The sequence below is a fragment of the Desmodus rotundus genome, chromosome 2, assembly GCF_022682495.2.
Source record: "Desmodus rotundus isolate HL8 chromosome 2, HLdesRot8A.1, whole genome shotgun sequence".
NCBI classification, from domain to species: Eukaryota; Metazoa; Chordata; class Mammalia; order Chiroptera; family Phyllostomidae; genus Desmodus; species Desmodus rotundus.
The window spans coordinates 180,458,055-180,470,966 of NC_071388.1; the positions used below are offsets into that span (position 1 = coordinate 180,458,055).

The 12,912-nt window shown below is 44.1% G+C and overlaps 1 protein-coding gene across 3 annotated transcripts in view; it reads right to left on the bottom strand.

Annotated features, from left to right (window-relative positions):
* Positions 1-440: 440 nt before the first annotated feature.
* Positions 441-12,912, bottom strand: part of FTCDNL1 (formiminotransferase cyclodeaminase N-terminal like) — a 72,622-nt gene continuing 60,150 nt past the window's right edge. The window contains exon 6 of one of the 3 annotated variants that reach the window (XM_053918915.2): positions 441-630. In XM_053918915.2, the coding sequence (XP_053774890.1) occupies positions 527-630 (104 nt within the window). In that variant the 3' untranslated portion in view covers positions 441-526. Of the gene's footprint in view, positions 631-3,301; positions 4,915-8,401; positions 8,990-12,912 lie in introns of those variants that run through there. The other 2 variants (XM_053918916.2, XM_053918914.2) reach the window with 2 other exon arrangements.

Sequence of the window (12,912 nt, forward strand, 5' to 3'; positions counted from 1 at the left end):
AACATTGCTCTCCAGGACAAGGAGCAGCCTTGCTAACCACTGGCTATGAACACAGCAGCGCGTTCCCGAGCTCAGTGTTCCTCACCAGCACACAAACCCGTGGGACTGGGGACCAAGGGGAACTGACACAAACACAACTGCCCTGCTGTTTGTGGGGCTGAGTGACCCAGGAGTCTGGCATCTTCTTCAGAGTCCATGAAATAGGAACAGGCTCATTTACGAATTTGGAAGAAGGGTAAAATCTCCAACCCCGACATCCTCATCCACAACATTCCAGCCACACCAGCTTCTTCCTTTCCATTCCTCAGGCGCCCAGCTGAGTTCTGTCTTCAGGACTTCGTCCTTTCCCTTCCCTTCACGCAGCATGCTCAGGCCCATGGTCTTCACGTGGAGGGCTCCGACCTCCTCAAGCCTCAGATATCTGTCATCTCCTCAGAGAGGCTTCCCGCACATCCAACCCAAAGTCACTCCACCCCATCACGCATTTTACTTTCTTCTTCACACCTCTTACTGTCTCATGTATCTCTCAGCTGTCTTTAATGACGACCTTCCCTCCACTGAATTGTAAGCTCCAGGAGAAATGGGGTCTTTTTGATCTGTTCTGTATCTTCCCAGAACTTGGTACTGTTCCTGGTTCAGGGAAGAAGCGGGTATTTAATGAATAAGTAAATAATCAAATGACTAAATGAGTTTTTACAACGTTACCCTTTCTTGTGTGATATTATACACTCTTTAATTTTCAAGTGCCCCATCCGTATAATAGGGATAAGAAAAAATCTGCTTGTGTCAGATTTATATATATCATATCATATCATATAACTGTGCATTTGTATATGACACATTTCATCTTATATGTTATATATAACTAAATGAGATAACATAAAATTATGAAAACTATAAAGTGTAATGTCATTCCTATAAAATGCAAGGTTTCATTTTAACATAAATGAACATATTTGGGGTCCACTTTAATATTTTCTGCTCTGTAATATCATTTCGAGAGATCATATAACAGTCATTAGGTGCAGGCTGAACTCACAAAGGGGGCACTGGAAAAGTGAAGATGTGAGAGAGGCATTTCTCAGCACAACCAGTCCTAAGTCATAACACATCAGCGTCTTCTAACCAAGAAGCACCGCTGAGGGCCCATCCAGGTCTAAGCCACCACAGTCATGGAGACATCCTGCAGGGGTGAGAACACTCCCGTGATTTCCAGGGCTTCGCCCTCACGAACGAGGCGGATTCCACCGACCCAGCAGGAAAACCAGGCTCACTGCTGGGTGCTCCATCAGACTTTGGAAGGTTTGCACTCTCCCCGCCCCCAGGCATGACTTGTAGTTTGTACTGAGCTTGCAGAGCCGCCTGCAATGTGGGTGATCTACATCCTTAAAGCTACAAAAGAAATCTTATACGCTCTTACAAGGTGGGAGGGAAAAGGAGGTTTTTTTACAGTAGCCCCCCACTAACTGAAGATTTCACCGAGGGTCTTTATAGAAGAAATAATGGCTCCTTCCAGCTCCCCCCTTACCTTCCCCCAGCCCTCCACTGTCCACTTCTGTTCCCTGCGTGCATCTGCCTGGACTCTCACTTGTTTTTGGTGAACCTAGGGATGGGGCAACCTAAAGGTCTGAACAGACAGACCACTCCTTAGTAGCCTCATGCAATGCTGAGAGTAATCTCAAAATCTCCAGCACCAGTGACTTCATGAATACAAGGTTTAATGGTCAGACTGGAGAAACCCCTGTGAAAATTTGAAGTAAATTATGTCTAAAAAACTTTTCCTCATCCACTAAGTGCCAAGGTTGAAGCATGTATTAAATACTGCCCGGGCACACACTCTGTGCCAGGCCATGTCCAAATGGATAGACACCACTAAAACATCATTAAATTATGAATTGTGCTTCATTTTATCCTCCCCAAACCCTCCGAGGCAAGCACTATTACTTCCCCGTTCTACACGTGGAAAAAACTGCGGCACAACGAAGTTATGTAACCTGCCCAAAGTTGCACAGATGACAAAGCGGCAGACCTGGGTTCTGACCCAGGCACCTTGGCTTCAGGGACTCTCTCTTGGCCACTGTGCCACATGCCACTTAGCTTAAACCCAGCCTCTCACCGTGCTGACACTCACCAGGGCCTTAGCTTCGCACACGTTCTGACATGTCTACATTCATGATGCAGATTGGTTGTTTGGCCAGATTCTCTCCACTCTCTCTCATAAGCTGACTTACTAAGTAAGTGTGGGACATAGGAGAGGGATTTTATTGTCACTTGACACTCAGAGGTATTGAAAGCTATCCCTTTCCAGGGCCCAGAGGTGGCTGTCTGCCATTTATTTTTACTAGAAGAAAACTTACTGTGAATGCCTTAAAAAATGTCCCCTGTGGGCCCAGGCACATGAAACCTGGAATCCAGTGCACCTTCTATTACGACCGCTCTGTGTCATAGTGGGACCTTCAACGACCCTGTGCCATGCCCATTAGCTCTTGCTTGTCGCTCGCCTTCCCCATTCCCGCTCGCCAGCACTCAGACCCGACCAGGCCCAGCCCTGAGGCTTCTCTGACCCGGACGCTCAGTCCCGGGGACGCTGTCTCCTAAGGACAGGTTTGTGCGTGGTCTGAGGCCCCACCATGTGCCTTAGTGTCACTCGTGGGGAAGTGGCCCACACCTAGAACCTGCATGCAGTCAGGACTCCTTTTTCTCATGTCAACACCCAGGTCAGCAAGATACAGTCCCCAAACATTCAACAGCAACAAGCATTAAATAGTCACATGAGTGATGAATAGTACTGCAGAGCACAGAGGATTCTTAAGGCAGTGGAAACTACTCTGCACAGTACTCTACAGGTGGGTACATGGCATCACACACACGTCCAAACCCACACAACGTGCCACACCGAGAGTGGACCCTAACGGAAACGAGGAAACGAAGGACTGAGGGTGGCAGTGGTGAGTCAGAGCAGGGTCGCGACTGTCCGGAATGCTCCGCTCTGGTGCACAGGTTGGTAGTGGGAGAGGCTGCGGGTGTGTTGGGGCAGAATGCTCATACACTCTGTGCCTTCTGCTCGAACGTCCCTAAGAGTAGATCAATTTTAAAAATAATAACGTGTTTTTCCATCAGTCTCTTGAAAAGGAGACGAAAAGGAAATTCCACTGGGACACTACAACCACATGGCATCTCTTCTCTGTCTTCCCTAAGACTTCAGCCCACCGAGGCTCTCTGGCCTCACCACCGGCTCTCCTTCTCATCCTCTGTCCTGAGCCACTCATTGTTCCTCCTACTCACAGGTGCACGTACACACATGCACACTCACCACACACACGCACAGCTACAGGTCTTCTCTCCTGTCAATCAGTATAGCTTCTCTCCCTATGCAGCTCCCCTCATGCCTTGATTCCCATCGCTCAACAAAGTAGAGACAACCTGCGCAGGGCCTACATGACACCCTCCTTAAATGTCTAGTAGCTGGAAATGCCGTTGGTGCGATGCTAGCATTATTAGTACAAATTTAAATTTAAAACTTCATGCAGTAAAAAAATGTGTGATTTTTGAAACAGCACAGTTTTAACAATATTAAGAGCTTCAGCCCTGGATGGTGTAGCTCAGTGGATTGAGTGTGGGCCTGTGAAGCAAAGGGTCGCCAGTTCGATTCCCAGTCAGGGCACATGCCTGGGTTGTAGGCCAGGTCCCCAGTAGGGGGCACATGAAAGGCAACCGCACATTGATGTTTCCCTCCTTCCCTTCCTCTCTCTCTAAATATAAATAAAAATAAAATCTTAAAAAAAAAGAGCTCCATTGTATGCATGAATTTTTAAAGAACATGTACCCTGCCCCCCACCAAATAAACTTTTTGTGAAGATTACCTAACAAAGTCGACAGGCTGAACAAAGTGTAAACAGAATTGCCATGGCCTTACCACATTGGCCTATGGACAGAAACGTCCAGCATCCTTTGACATGAGCTGTGGCCTTGAACTAGGGCAGATCAGAATTCCGTAAGGGCTTCAGGATGTATCTTTCGATTAAATGAGCAGGATTGTTGTTATACTTCCATAGTTTTGTTCCTGCTAATTCAGGTAGCATAGCTATGTAGATAATCACAACATGCTAAACTGTAGCTTTAATATGAAATTCAGTACTTCATTTTCTACTTCAAGTGTTAAGTATTTTCCAAAGAAAGATACTGTATCCACGTACAAAACGGTACTTTCACAGTCTATGTGGCCCTGAACTTAAGTGTTGACTTGAAGGTTAATGATGCGTCCGCTAAGTCTGCCGACTGTAAAGAAAGTACTTTCTATTACTCAATAATATGTCCTGTTTAATTGCTCTATTATTGAATAAAAATCCCTAAAGAGTTTTCACTTCCAGCAATGGTTTCTGACTTTCTTTTGGTGTCTAGACAATAATGATTGACTGAAATGTATGGGGACCAACATAAGAAAAGGCCTTTAAAATATTTAATATTTGTAGTTATTGGAGTAGGGGGAGGGAAGAGAAAACAAACCAATATTTCAGGTTGGTACTAAGTTTGCAGATCAATACAATTTTGATATATATAAGATTTAGTTATCAAAAGGCCCAATGTAAAATAGTTACATTTGATTGAGATGACAATGCTAGAGTCAGAGGTGAGAAGTGTGTAAAGTCAAAATGATTTTCTACAACAATTAAAATTTTTAATCTTTATGAAACAACAAGTTCTAGAAAATCAGATTTTTCCACACTGAGTCCCAGCCAGAAGTCCTGGAAACTCGGGGTCTGGAAGCCCTTGCAGTCCGGTCATTCATTCAGCATCTCTGTTCTCAGATCCTAACCACCGAGCAAGGGGTCAGCCTGCATCACATTCCCATGATACAGCCCCACTGCCTCTGAGAAAGCTGGGTCAGGTGGTCACCCATTGGTACAGTCAACCCTGTAGGACAATGAAAGGACTGTATTCATTAACATTTGCATCATCTAACTTTTAAAACCTCCAGGTAAGTTCTGCCCAAATTTTATTTTGATGAATTAAAAGGATATTTCCAAACTAAGGAATCTCTCAATGAATTGACAATATTGAAGTTTCTGTTTAACCTGAAACACGTGAGTGTGTGTGTGTGTGTGTGTGTGTGTGTGTGTGTAACATTTGGCCCATTATCCGGCTGGGTAAGCAGATGTTAGGTGGGGCATGCAGTGGAAAGCCTTGCATTTCACTCAGTGCATTTGCCACGGAGCTCGACCTCTGAAAGGATAGAAAGAAGTTGTAAAACATCAGGATGAATCATGTCGAAACCAGGATATATTCTGAAAGTTGTGAATTCTTAAAAACCAACATAAATCCTATATAAAGGATTGCATTGTTATTTGGTTCATATATTTGCATGCAGGAAAATTCTTAATACCAAGATCTTATGCTGCCACAAGAATATCATATACTCCCCTCTCCCACAAATGATCAGAATTAAATGGGCAGCAGGGTGAAGGGTCTTCTACATCCTCAGCATCGCCAGTTCAGTTGAAAATGCACCTTGCATATATCCTGCGTCGGCTGAGTAGTGGGCACCCGGCGACGTCTTCCTTGGACTGCAGACGCCACTCCTTCTCTCAATAGGAAGTATGAATGCCTATTCACCCACAATCTTAAGAGAATGTCAGAGGATCACAGACAGAGTGGGAAGGAATTTAGGAGATAATCTGGCCCAATCTCCCTATTGTGGTGATGCAAACACTGCAGCTTAGAGGTAACATAACAGCCCAATATCTCACAGTGAGTAGACGGCAAAGCTGAGGCCCAAAGCCAGAAATGTTTTTAGAACACTCTGTGCTGCTACTGACACCAGGTTTTAGTGCCTTCACGTCTCAGTGGCCAAATATACCTGGATCCTTAGTGTATTTCTTCCCTTGCAAAAACAGCACATATTCATTCCTCTTAGTGAAATAAAATTTGCCTGAGCCCCCCAACAGAGCTGTGACCAATTTGTGCAGTACCCCTGCATCTACCACTTTAAAAATTCACCACCCACACAAAGACAGAGTTCATTCTGCTCTGCACATCTGTGAAGGGGAGAACACAGCCCTGTGTCTCTTTACCTCAATATTCTCAGATAAATGCAGGCTACCACAAAGGGTATTTTGGCCACTGTCTGCAACTTCACTCGCAGCTATATGCTGAGTAGAAAAGGGATCAGCTACCCACATTTAAAATACTCATGATTACACACTGTGTCCTACAAGGAGCACCTGGCTGCCCACAGGTGCACTCACAGGGAAAACCCACAGGGCTGTGGGCTCCTCCTTGGCTGTGAATCCAGCCCCTTAGTGGTGGAACACTGGGGTCTGAATAGTCAGACCCAATGCAATCTCGTGGTGCGTGCAGAGAGGAAGAGCCGACCCCCTCTCAATCCTCAGACTGCCACGTGCCAGAGGTCCTGGACAAGCCACAGTGAGCTTACTCCCACTCTGATGTCTGATGGGGAATGAAAGGTGTGTGCATTAGTGACCTGGATTTTAACTGGACACAAATGTCAAGATACTGTAGCACTTGAAGATACAATTGAGTTTAATCACACAAGTCAACTTCAGAACCACAGAAATCTGAAGACAATGGAACGCCACGGCCCGGGACATGAGCTGGAACACTGCAGTGAGCATTTCAGACGAGTGTTCCACCTCTTCCTACATTAGACACACCACTGAGTGCCACACTTTTTACTGCATTAAAGGAGGCTCCACATAAAAATGTCAGCAGCATCCAGTTCACTCATGGAACTGCAAACTGTGCATTAGCTGCCGATTTAAATTAATTTTGCTTCTTGAACCATGAAAAATAGTTCTTTGAACAAGAATTCATGATAAATACACATGTGTAAAAGGCCTTTAATCATAATTATTTTAAATACATAAAACACGGGTTAAGACTCTCAGCCTCATTAATTTCTTATGGTATAAAAGAACACAAACAAATGCTAAATGAGAAAAGTGTAAGTTATAATTTAAATGTATTATGCATGGCCATTTAGCTCATTAAATGACAAGATTCTTTGTGAATTCCAGGCTACAGAACATTTCTGCACTTCCCAATGATGAAGCAACGGTCACAGTATTCTTGTTGGGAAGAAATGTTTTATATCATTTAGATCTTAAAAGAATACCGCCTACAATTAAAGCAACAGACTTAGAATAATGAAATCATCTTGTAACACCTTGGACTTCCTCTTTTAGAGCACTTAACTCTTGTTTTTCCTGCAGAGTCCCAGAGAGCAGGGCTCATGTGGTCAAGCCATGGCACATGGTGAGGGTTTAGTAAGTACCCATGAGTAAATGGCTACAGATCCCTTTGGGAAAAATACAGATGAGCCATTGCCATAAACACTGGCCATGGTGTTGCGGGATCCCTCTCCTAGAGACCGAGGGTCTTTCTCCAGGTCTGGAAGTATAACACAAGGAAGGAAAAAACATTCAACCAGAACAGCAAGAAGAAAAAAGAATCCAACAAAAACAAGAATAGGGTAAGCAGCCTCTGGGACAACTTCAAATGTACCAACATTCAAATCAAGGGGCACCAGAAGGAGAAGAGAAAGAGTGAGAAATTGGAACTCTGTTTGAAAAAATAATGAAAGAAAACTCCCTAATTTGGTGAAGGAAATAGACATGCAAGTCCAGGAAGCAGACAGTCCCAAACAAGATGGATGCAAAGAGGCCCACACCAAAACACATCATAATTAAAATGCTAAAGGTTAAAGATACAGAGAAAATTTTAGTAGCAGCAAGAGAAAAGCAGATAATTACCTACAAAGGAGTTCCCATAGGACTGTCAGCTGATTTCTCAAAAGACACTTTGCAGGCTAGACAGGACTGGCAGGAAGTATTCACAGGTATGAAAAGCAAGGACCTACAACCTAGATTACTCTATCCAGCACAGATCTCATTTAGAATTGAAGGGCAGATAAAGTGCTTCCCAGACAAGGTAAAGCTAAAGGAGTTCATCATCACCAAGCTATTAATATATGAAATGTTACAGGGACTTATCTAAGAAAAAGAAGAAGATCAAAACTATGAACATTAAAATGGCAATAAATTCACAACTATCAACAATTGAATCTAAAAAACAAACTAAGCAAACAGGCAAAACAGAAACAGCATCATACATAATGGAGATCACTTGAAGGGTTATGAGTTGGAGGAAAGAAGAGAATGGGGAAAAAGGTGCAGGGATTAAGAAGTGCAAATAGGTAGTTACAGAATAGGTGGGGAATGTTAAGAACAGTGTAGGAAATGGAGAAGCCAAAGACCTTATATACATGAACCATGGACACAAACTAAAGGGGGGATTCCTGGAGGAAAAAGTGGGTACTGGGTGGAAGGGGGAAAAGGGGGAAATTGGGACAACTGCAATAGCAAAATCAATAAAATATATATTTTTTTAAAAAGAGCTGCCCTTGCTGAGATTAGCTTGCTGCGTTCCAGTAAGCACCTCCTTGGCTCCAAGTGCTCGACATTCCACTGACTGCGACTACAAGCTTCAACCTGCCGGGTGGGCTGGCAGGCTGGAGACCCGGGGAAAAGTTGATGGCACAGTTCACATCTGAAGGTGCTCTTCCCGCAGGATTCCTTCTTCGAGGGAGATCAGTCTTTTTCTACTAAAGCTGTCCTTTGATTGGATGAGGCCCACCCACATTAGGCAAGAGAATCTGATTTAATCAAAGCTTACTGATAATTTAATTTAAAAATACCTTTATAAATAAACATTTAGAATAATGTTTGACAAAATATCTCAATACTGTGGCCTAGTCATACTCACATTATAAAGTTTTCTGGGAGAGTATGGAAATTCCAAAACAGATGTAAAAATGGCTTAAGAGAGTTTGCAAAAGGGCCTGGCTTGGGTGTTTACAGCGGCGAGGGGCTGAGGCCTGGGCGAGTGTTCCCACACACAGGCAGCGGTTTGTGTAGTTTGCACCTCCCTCGAGCACCAAAGGAGGTAGCATCAGACTTTCTTCTCATGAGTTCTAGATGTGGGGTGAAAGGGGAAGAAAGGTAGATGAAGCTTAAAAGATCTCAGCAATTTCACACTAAAAAAAAGAGACTCTGTTATGAAGGAAATGCAAATTTTTCATTGAATAGGCAAGAAAATGTAATAATAGAGGTAGTGAACCAAGAGGAAGAAATATTAACCACAGTAGGTTTAAGACCTAATGGGTTAAAACTGCAGATACCGAAGTCTGTCTGGAGCCACACCACCATGCACGATGGGGAGGAACCCAAGACGTCAGTCACAGCAACTGGCACATGGCCGGCAGCACACTCCTAGGTTTAGAGAGGAGCTCGGCCTTATTTCCCTAACACATCAGGGATTCTTATTCTCTCCATATTGGGGGCAAATTCAAAGGAGCCACCACCTGAAAGCCAGTATATTTCTAGGTGAGGAAGAATAAGAAATAAAAACAGTAGAAACGCAGAAAAATAATCTCCACCCAGTGGGATTACCCAGAAAGGTCCCAAATAGTCTCTAACTTTGCAGAGAACTTTTCTGTACTAGATGTTACTTAAGGTGAAATACCAGTGTTACATTTCGGTGTCCCCCCTTCCCAGTGTCTAGGATACCTGAGAGCACTTCAGGCTCCTTTAAGCCATCACAAGACATTATTTCCGCCTTCGAGGGAGCCAGGGGGTGGTGAACTCAAACAAGCCTCTAAATTAAGTCATGAGTCTTATTTTCCCAGCAAAGCAAGTTCAGAATGTACCATATAATTCTCCAGGCTTGACATACATCCAGTAAAGGGGATGCCCACTGAGTGTGGGATTACCAAAAGAAATTACAGATTTTCTAATAAATGCTTCAAACTGCCAAGGAAATCTGGTTCTCAGGATATTTTTTTCCTTTGCGGCTGAAAATAAACATGTTCATTGCTTTATAGTTTCCTGGAATGATGACATTCTCATGTAATTGCAAATTCTTGTGACAGGCAAACGACTTCTATTGACGGCAGTGACCTAGGAAGCACATTTGTATGATGGCCCGGGGTGGCCCCTGTCAGTTCACGTGAGTAATCATCACAAGGCCTTTTTTGCTAAAAAGGAGCACTTGGTCATGTACTTTTCAATCAGATTACAATTGAAAACTTTGTTCAGTCTTAAAAGGTACCTCTCTGAGTTCACAGGAACAGACATTGACAGTAAAACAAAGACTTAACACAGCACTGCCTTCCTTCTTATTTCAGAGAAGGCCAACTGAAATATGCACTAGTATATTCAAGTCATAGTTACATGGGGAATAAATTTTTTGTAAGTTAGCTATTAGCTGAGCAAGAGACTTTATTGATGTTCACTCAAGTAAAATTTCAAGACTAGAACTATGAAGTTGAAGCGAAACATTCTAGAAGACATATTGGTATGCCAAGGAATATAAACTTCCCAAATGTACTGGACAATTCTATAAGGGTTCTTGCCAATTATCTAGGCTTGGAGGAATCATTTTGTAAGGAAGATGCTTCCATCACCCACATCCACACACATAATTCCAATCCATGTTTCTCTTTTGGACCAAACTGATGCTAGAGCCTGGGGCTTTGTCACACATTAGCAGAACAACTGTCCAGAAGCAGGTTAGCTGGTCCTGCAGCACCTTTGCGGTACAATTCCTCTCCTCTCATAGCAGGCCCAGCACTTCACTAGCCAAGTTGTGCTGTAAATCACCGAGTTACTGGTCTGGCGGCCCGTGGGCCAGCAGGGTACATGCTCAGTGAGGTACGCATTGTGCTGCCAAAGACTCTGCACCATGTTCAGTCAGGAAGGCCATGCCAGCCACTGGCAGGGAGTGGGACACTTCTGCAGGCCTCTACAGCGCAGATGAATCTGGGGACTCAAGATCATTGAGTGCACCGTCCCACATGTCCCCATTCCAAGGCTCAGGGACCTATTCTTTTCCAGTCGGGGTCCTAACCTCAGTGTAGCCAACCTCCCAAGGTTGAGAACTGAATCTTTGTTGATGCTTCACTGCCTTTATAATTAAGTTCAGGACCTGATCCTTAGCCTCTTTTGCCCTTAATTACAGGATATGAGAATGTCATTGTATGCTACCTTGTAGGCCTTTGGGGGGCATAATTACCCTCAAACTTGTCTTGCTCCAATGTATCAATGGCTCCCAGCAACAGCTATCTGATTCCCAAATCCTTACAGTTAGTCCTCTCACATGCCTGAGACACTCCTCCACCAGTGCATTCTGGTCTACACGTACTGATTCCCTGCTCACCACCAGGTAAAGTTTATGAATTGCACCGAAACTGTATGCCAGGGACCATCACTATTCATCTAATGCCAGTGATGGAGGTCCTCACTGCCAACCAGCAGCACGTGATCAGCCCCAAAATCCCTGTTGTAGACTGCGTTCCTTGGGAAACCAACTCTGAGACTCTGGGATTGCATGTGGATATCTTTGGAGGAGTACTCTCAGAAACAGCACCTATCAGGGGTAAAGGAAGCAGGATTAGGCAGAAGGACTTTAAATGCAATGCAGTGGCAATAGGGGCCCCCGCTGGTCCACTGGTGAATGGCAGCTGTGACGCTCCCTCAGAGTTGCTCTGACAGAGACAAGGAGGCCAGGGTTTTTTACTACACATCAACCAGTCGTTGTGCAGGCTCTCTCCCTTTGTCTGGGGGCGATTCCCGGGAAGAAACTCATCTGCAAGCAACCAGTTGTCCGAGCAGCTTGGAAATGAGGGTTTCTGGAAAGAGGGATGTGAGTGGTTCACCACAGTGTCCACTACGACATCAGGCAGGGAGTCGCAGCCAGAGCATAGTTAGAACACACAGGACTCACATGCCCAGTTAACTAGAACTGCTGGAGAAGTCTGATATTCATTTGAACAAAAATGAAGAAGAAGAATTAATACTTAATGCTATTCATTTTAGGGTTTCCCAACTACATAAATGAGTGTCAAAGTTCACCGCTCAGCACTATTAATCCTTTCATCTTCCCTAAATGGAGTTCTGCACGCTGCTTCATTCGCCACTTGGTTAGAGCATATTCCGGGGTGTTTTCACAGATATCAAACGTGAGTGATTTGCATTATTATATATCGCCAGATACTTTTCTTCCTATAAGGGCCTCTGAAATGTTACAGACAAGTTGTAGTGCTTTTACTCATAATCTGTAGATATTATTTCAAATTACATTTTTATGAAGTTTTAGCTATTAATAGCAGCAATTCATGTGACTGGAGTTAGTGCTGCTCAGTCACCAGCAGAGCAATGACGACACCCTAAACAGTTCTGTGTCACACCCGACTTTGGGTGTGTCATGGCCACAGGTGTGAACACTGTCCCAGTTCTCCTCTGGGACAGCAACAGTCTGCCTCCCGCCTTGTCTGAGGTCTATAATGGCGAGTCCGGAACATTAAAAGAGGGTGTCACTTACACCGTGTCCCAGTTGCCGCATCACTTTTTTGGCTTTTAAGTTATTTACATATATTCCCACCAGCCCTAAAGGCCATTTACTTTTATATTTTTCTGATTTGGCAGTGACACAATTTCTCCAGATAATAAAATGTCTAACTAGATTCTGAGGATCACAAAACCACCTGAGCCTACAGTGACAAAGAAAGAAGGAGCTCCAACCCTTTACGACAGCATGGATGGAACTGGAGAGCATTATGCTAAGTGAGATAAGCCAGGTAGTGAAAGACAAATACCATATGATCTCACCTATAAGTGGAACTTAACCAACAAAAGAAAAAAACAAACAAAATATAACCAGAGACATTGAAATTAAGAACAAACTGACAGTAACCAGAGGGGAGGTGGGAGGGGATAATGGGGGGGAAGGGGGAAGGGTTTTCAGGAACTACTATAAAGGACACATGGACAAAATCAAGGGAGGGGTGGGATCAGGCAGGGGAGGTGGGGATGGCTGGGGTTGGGGGGAAAGTGGAGA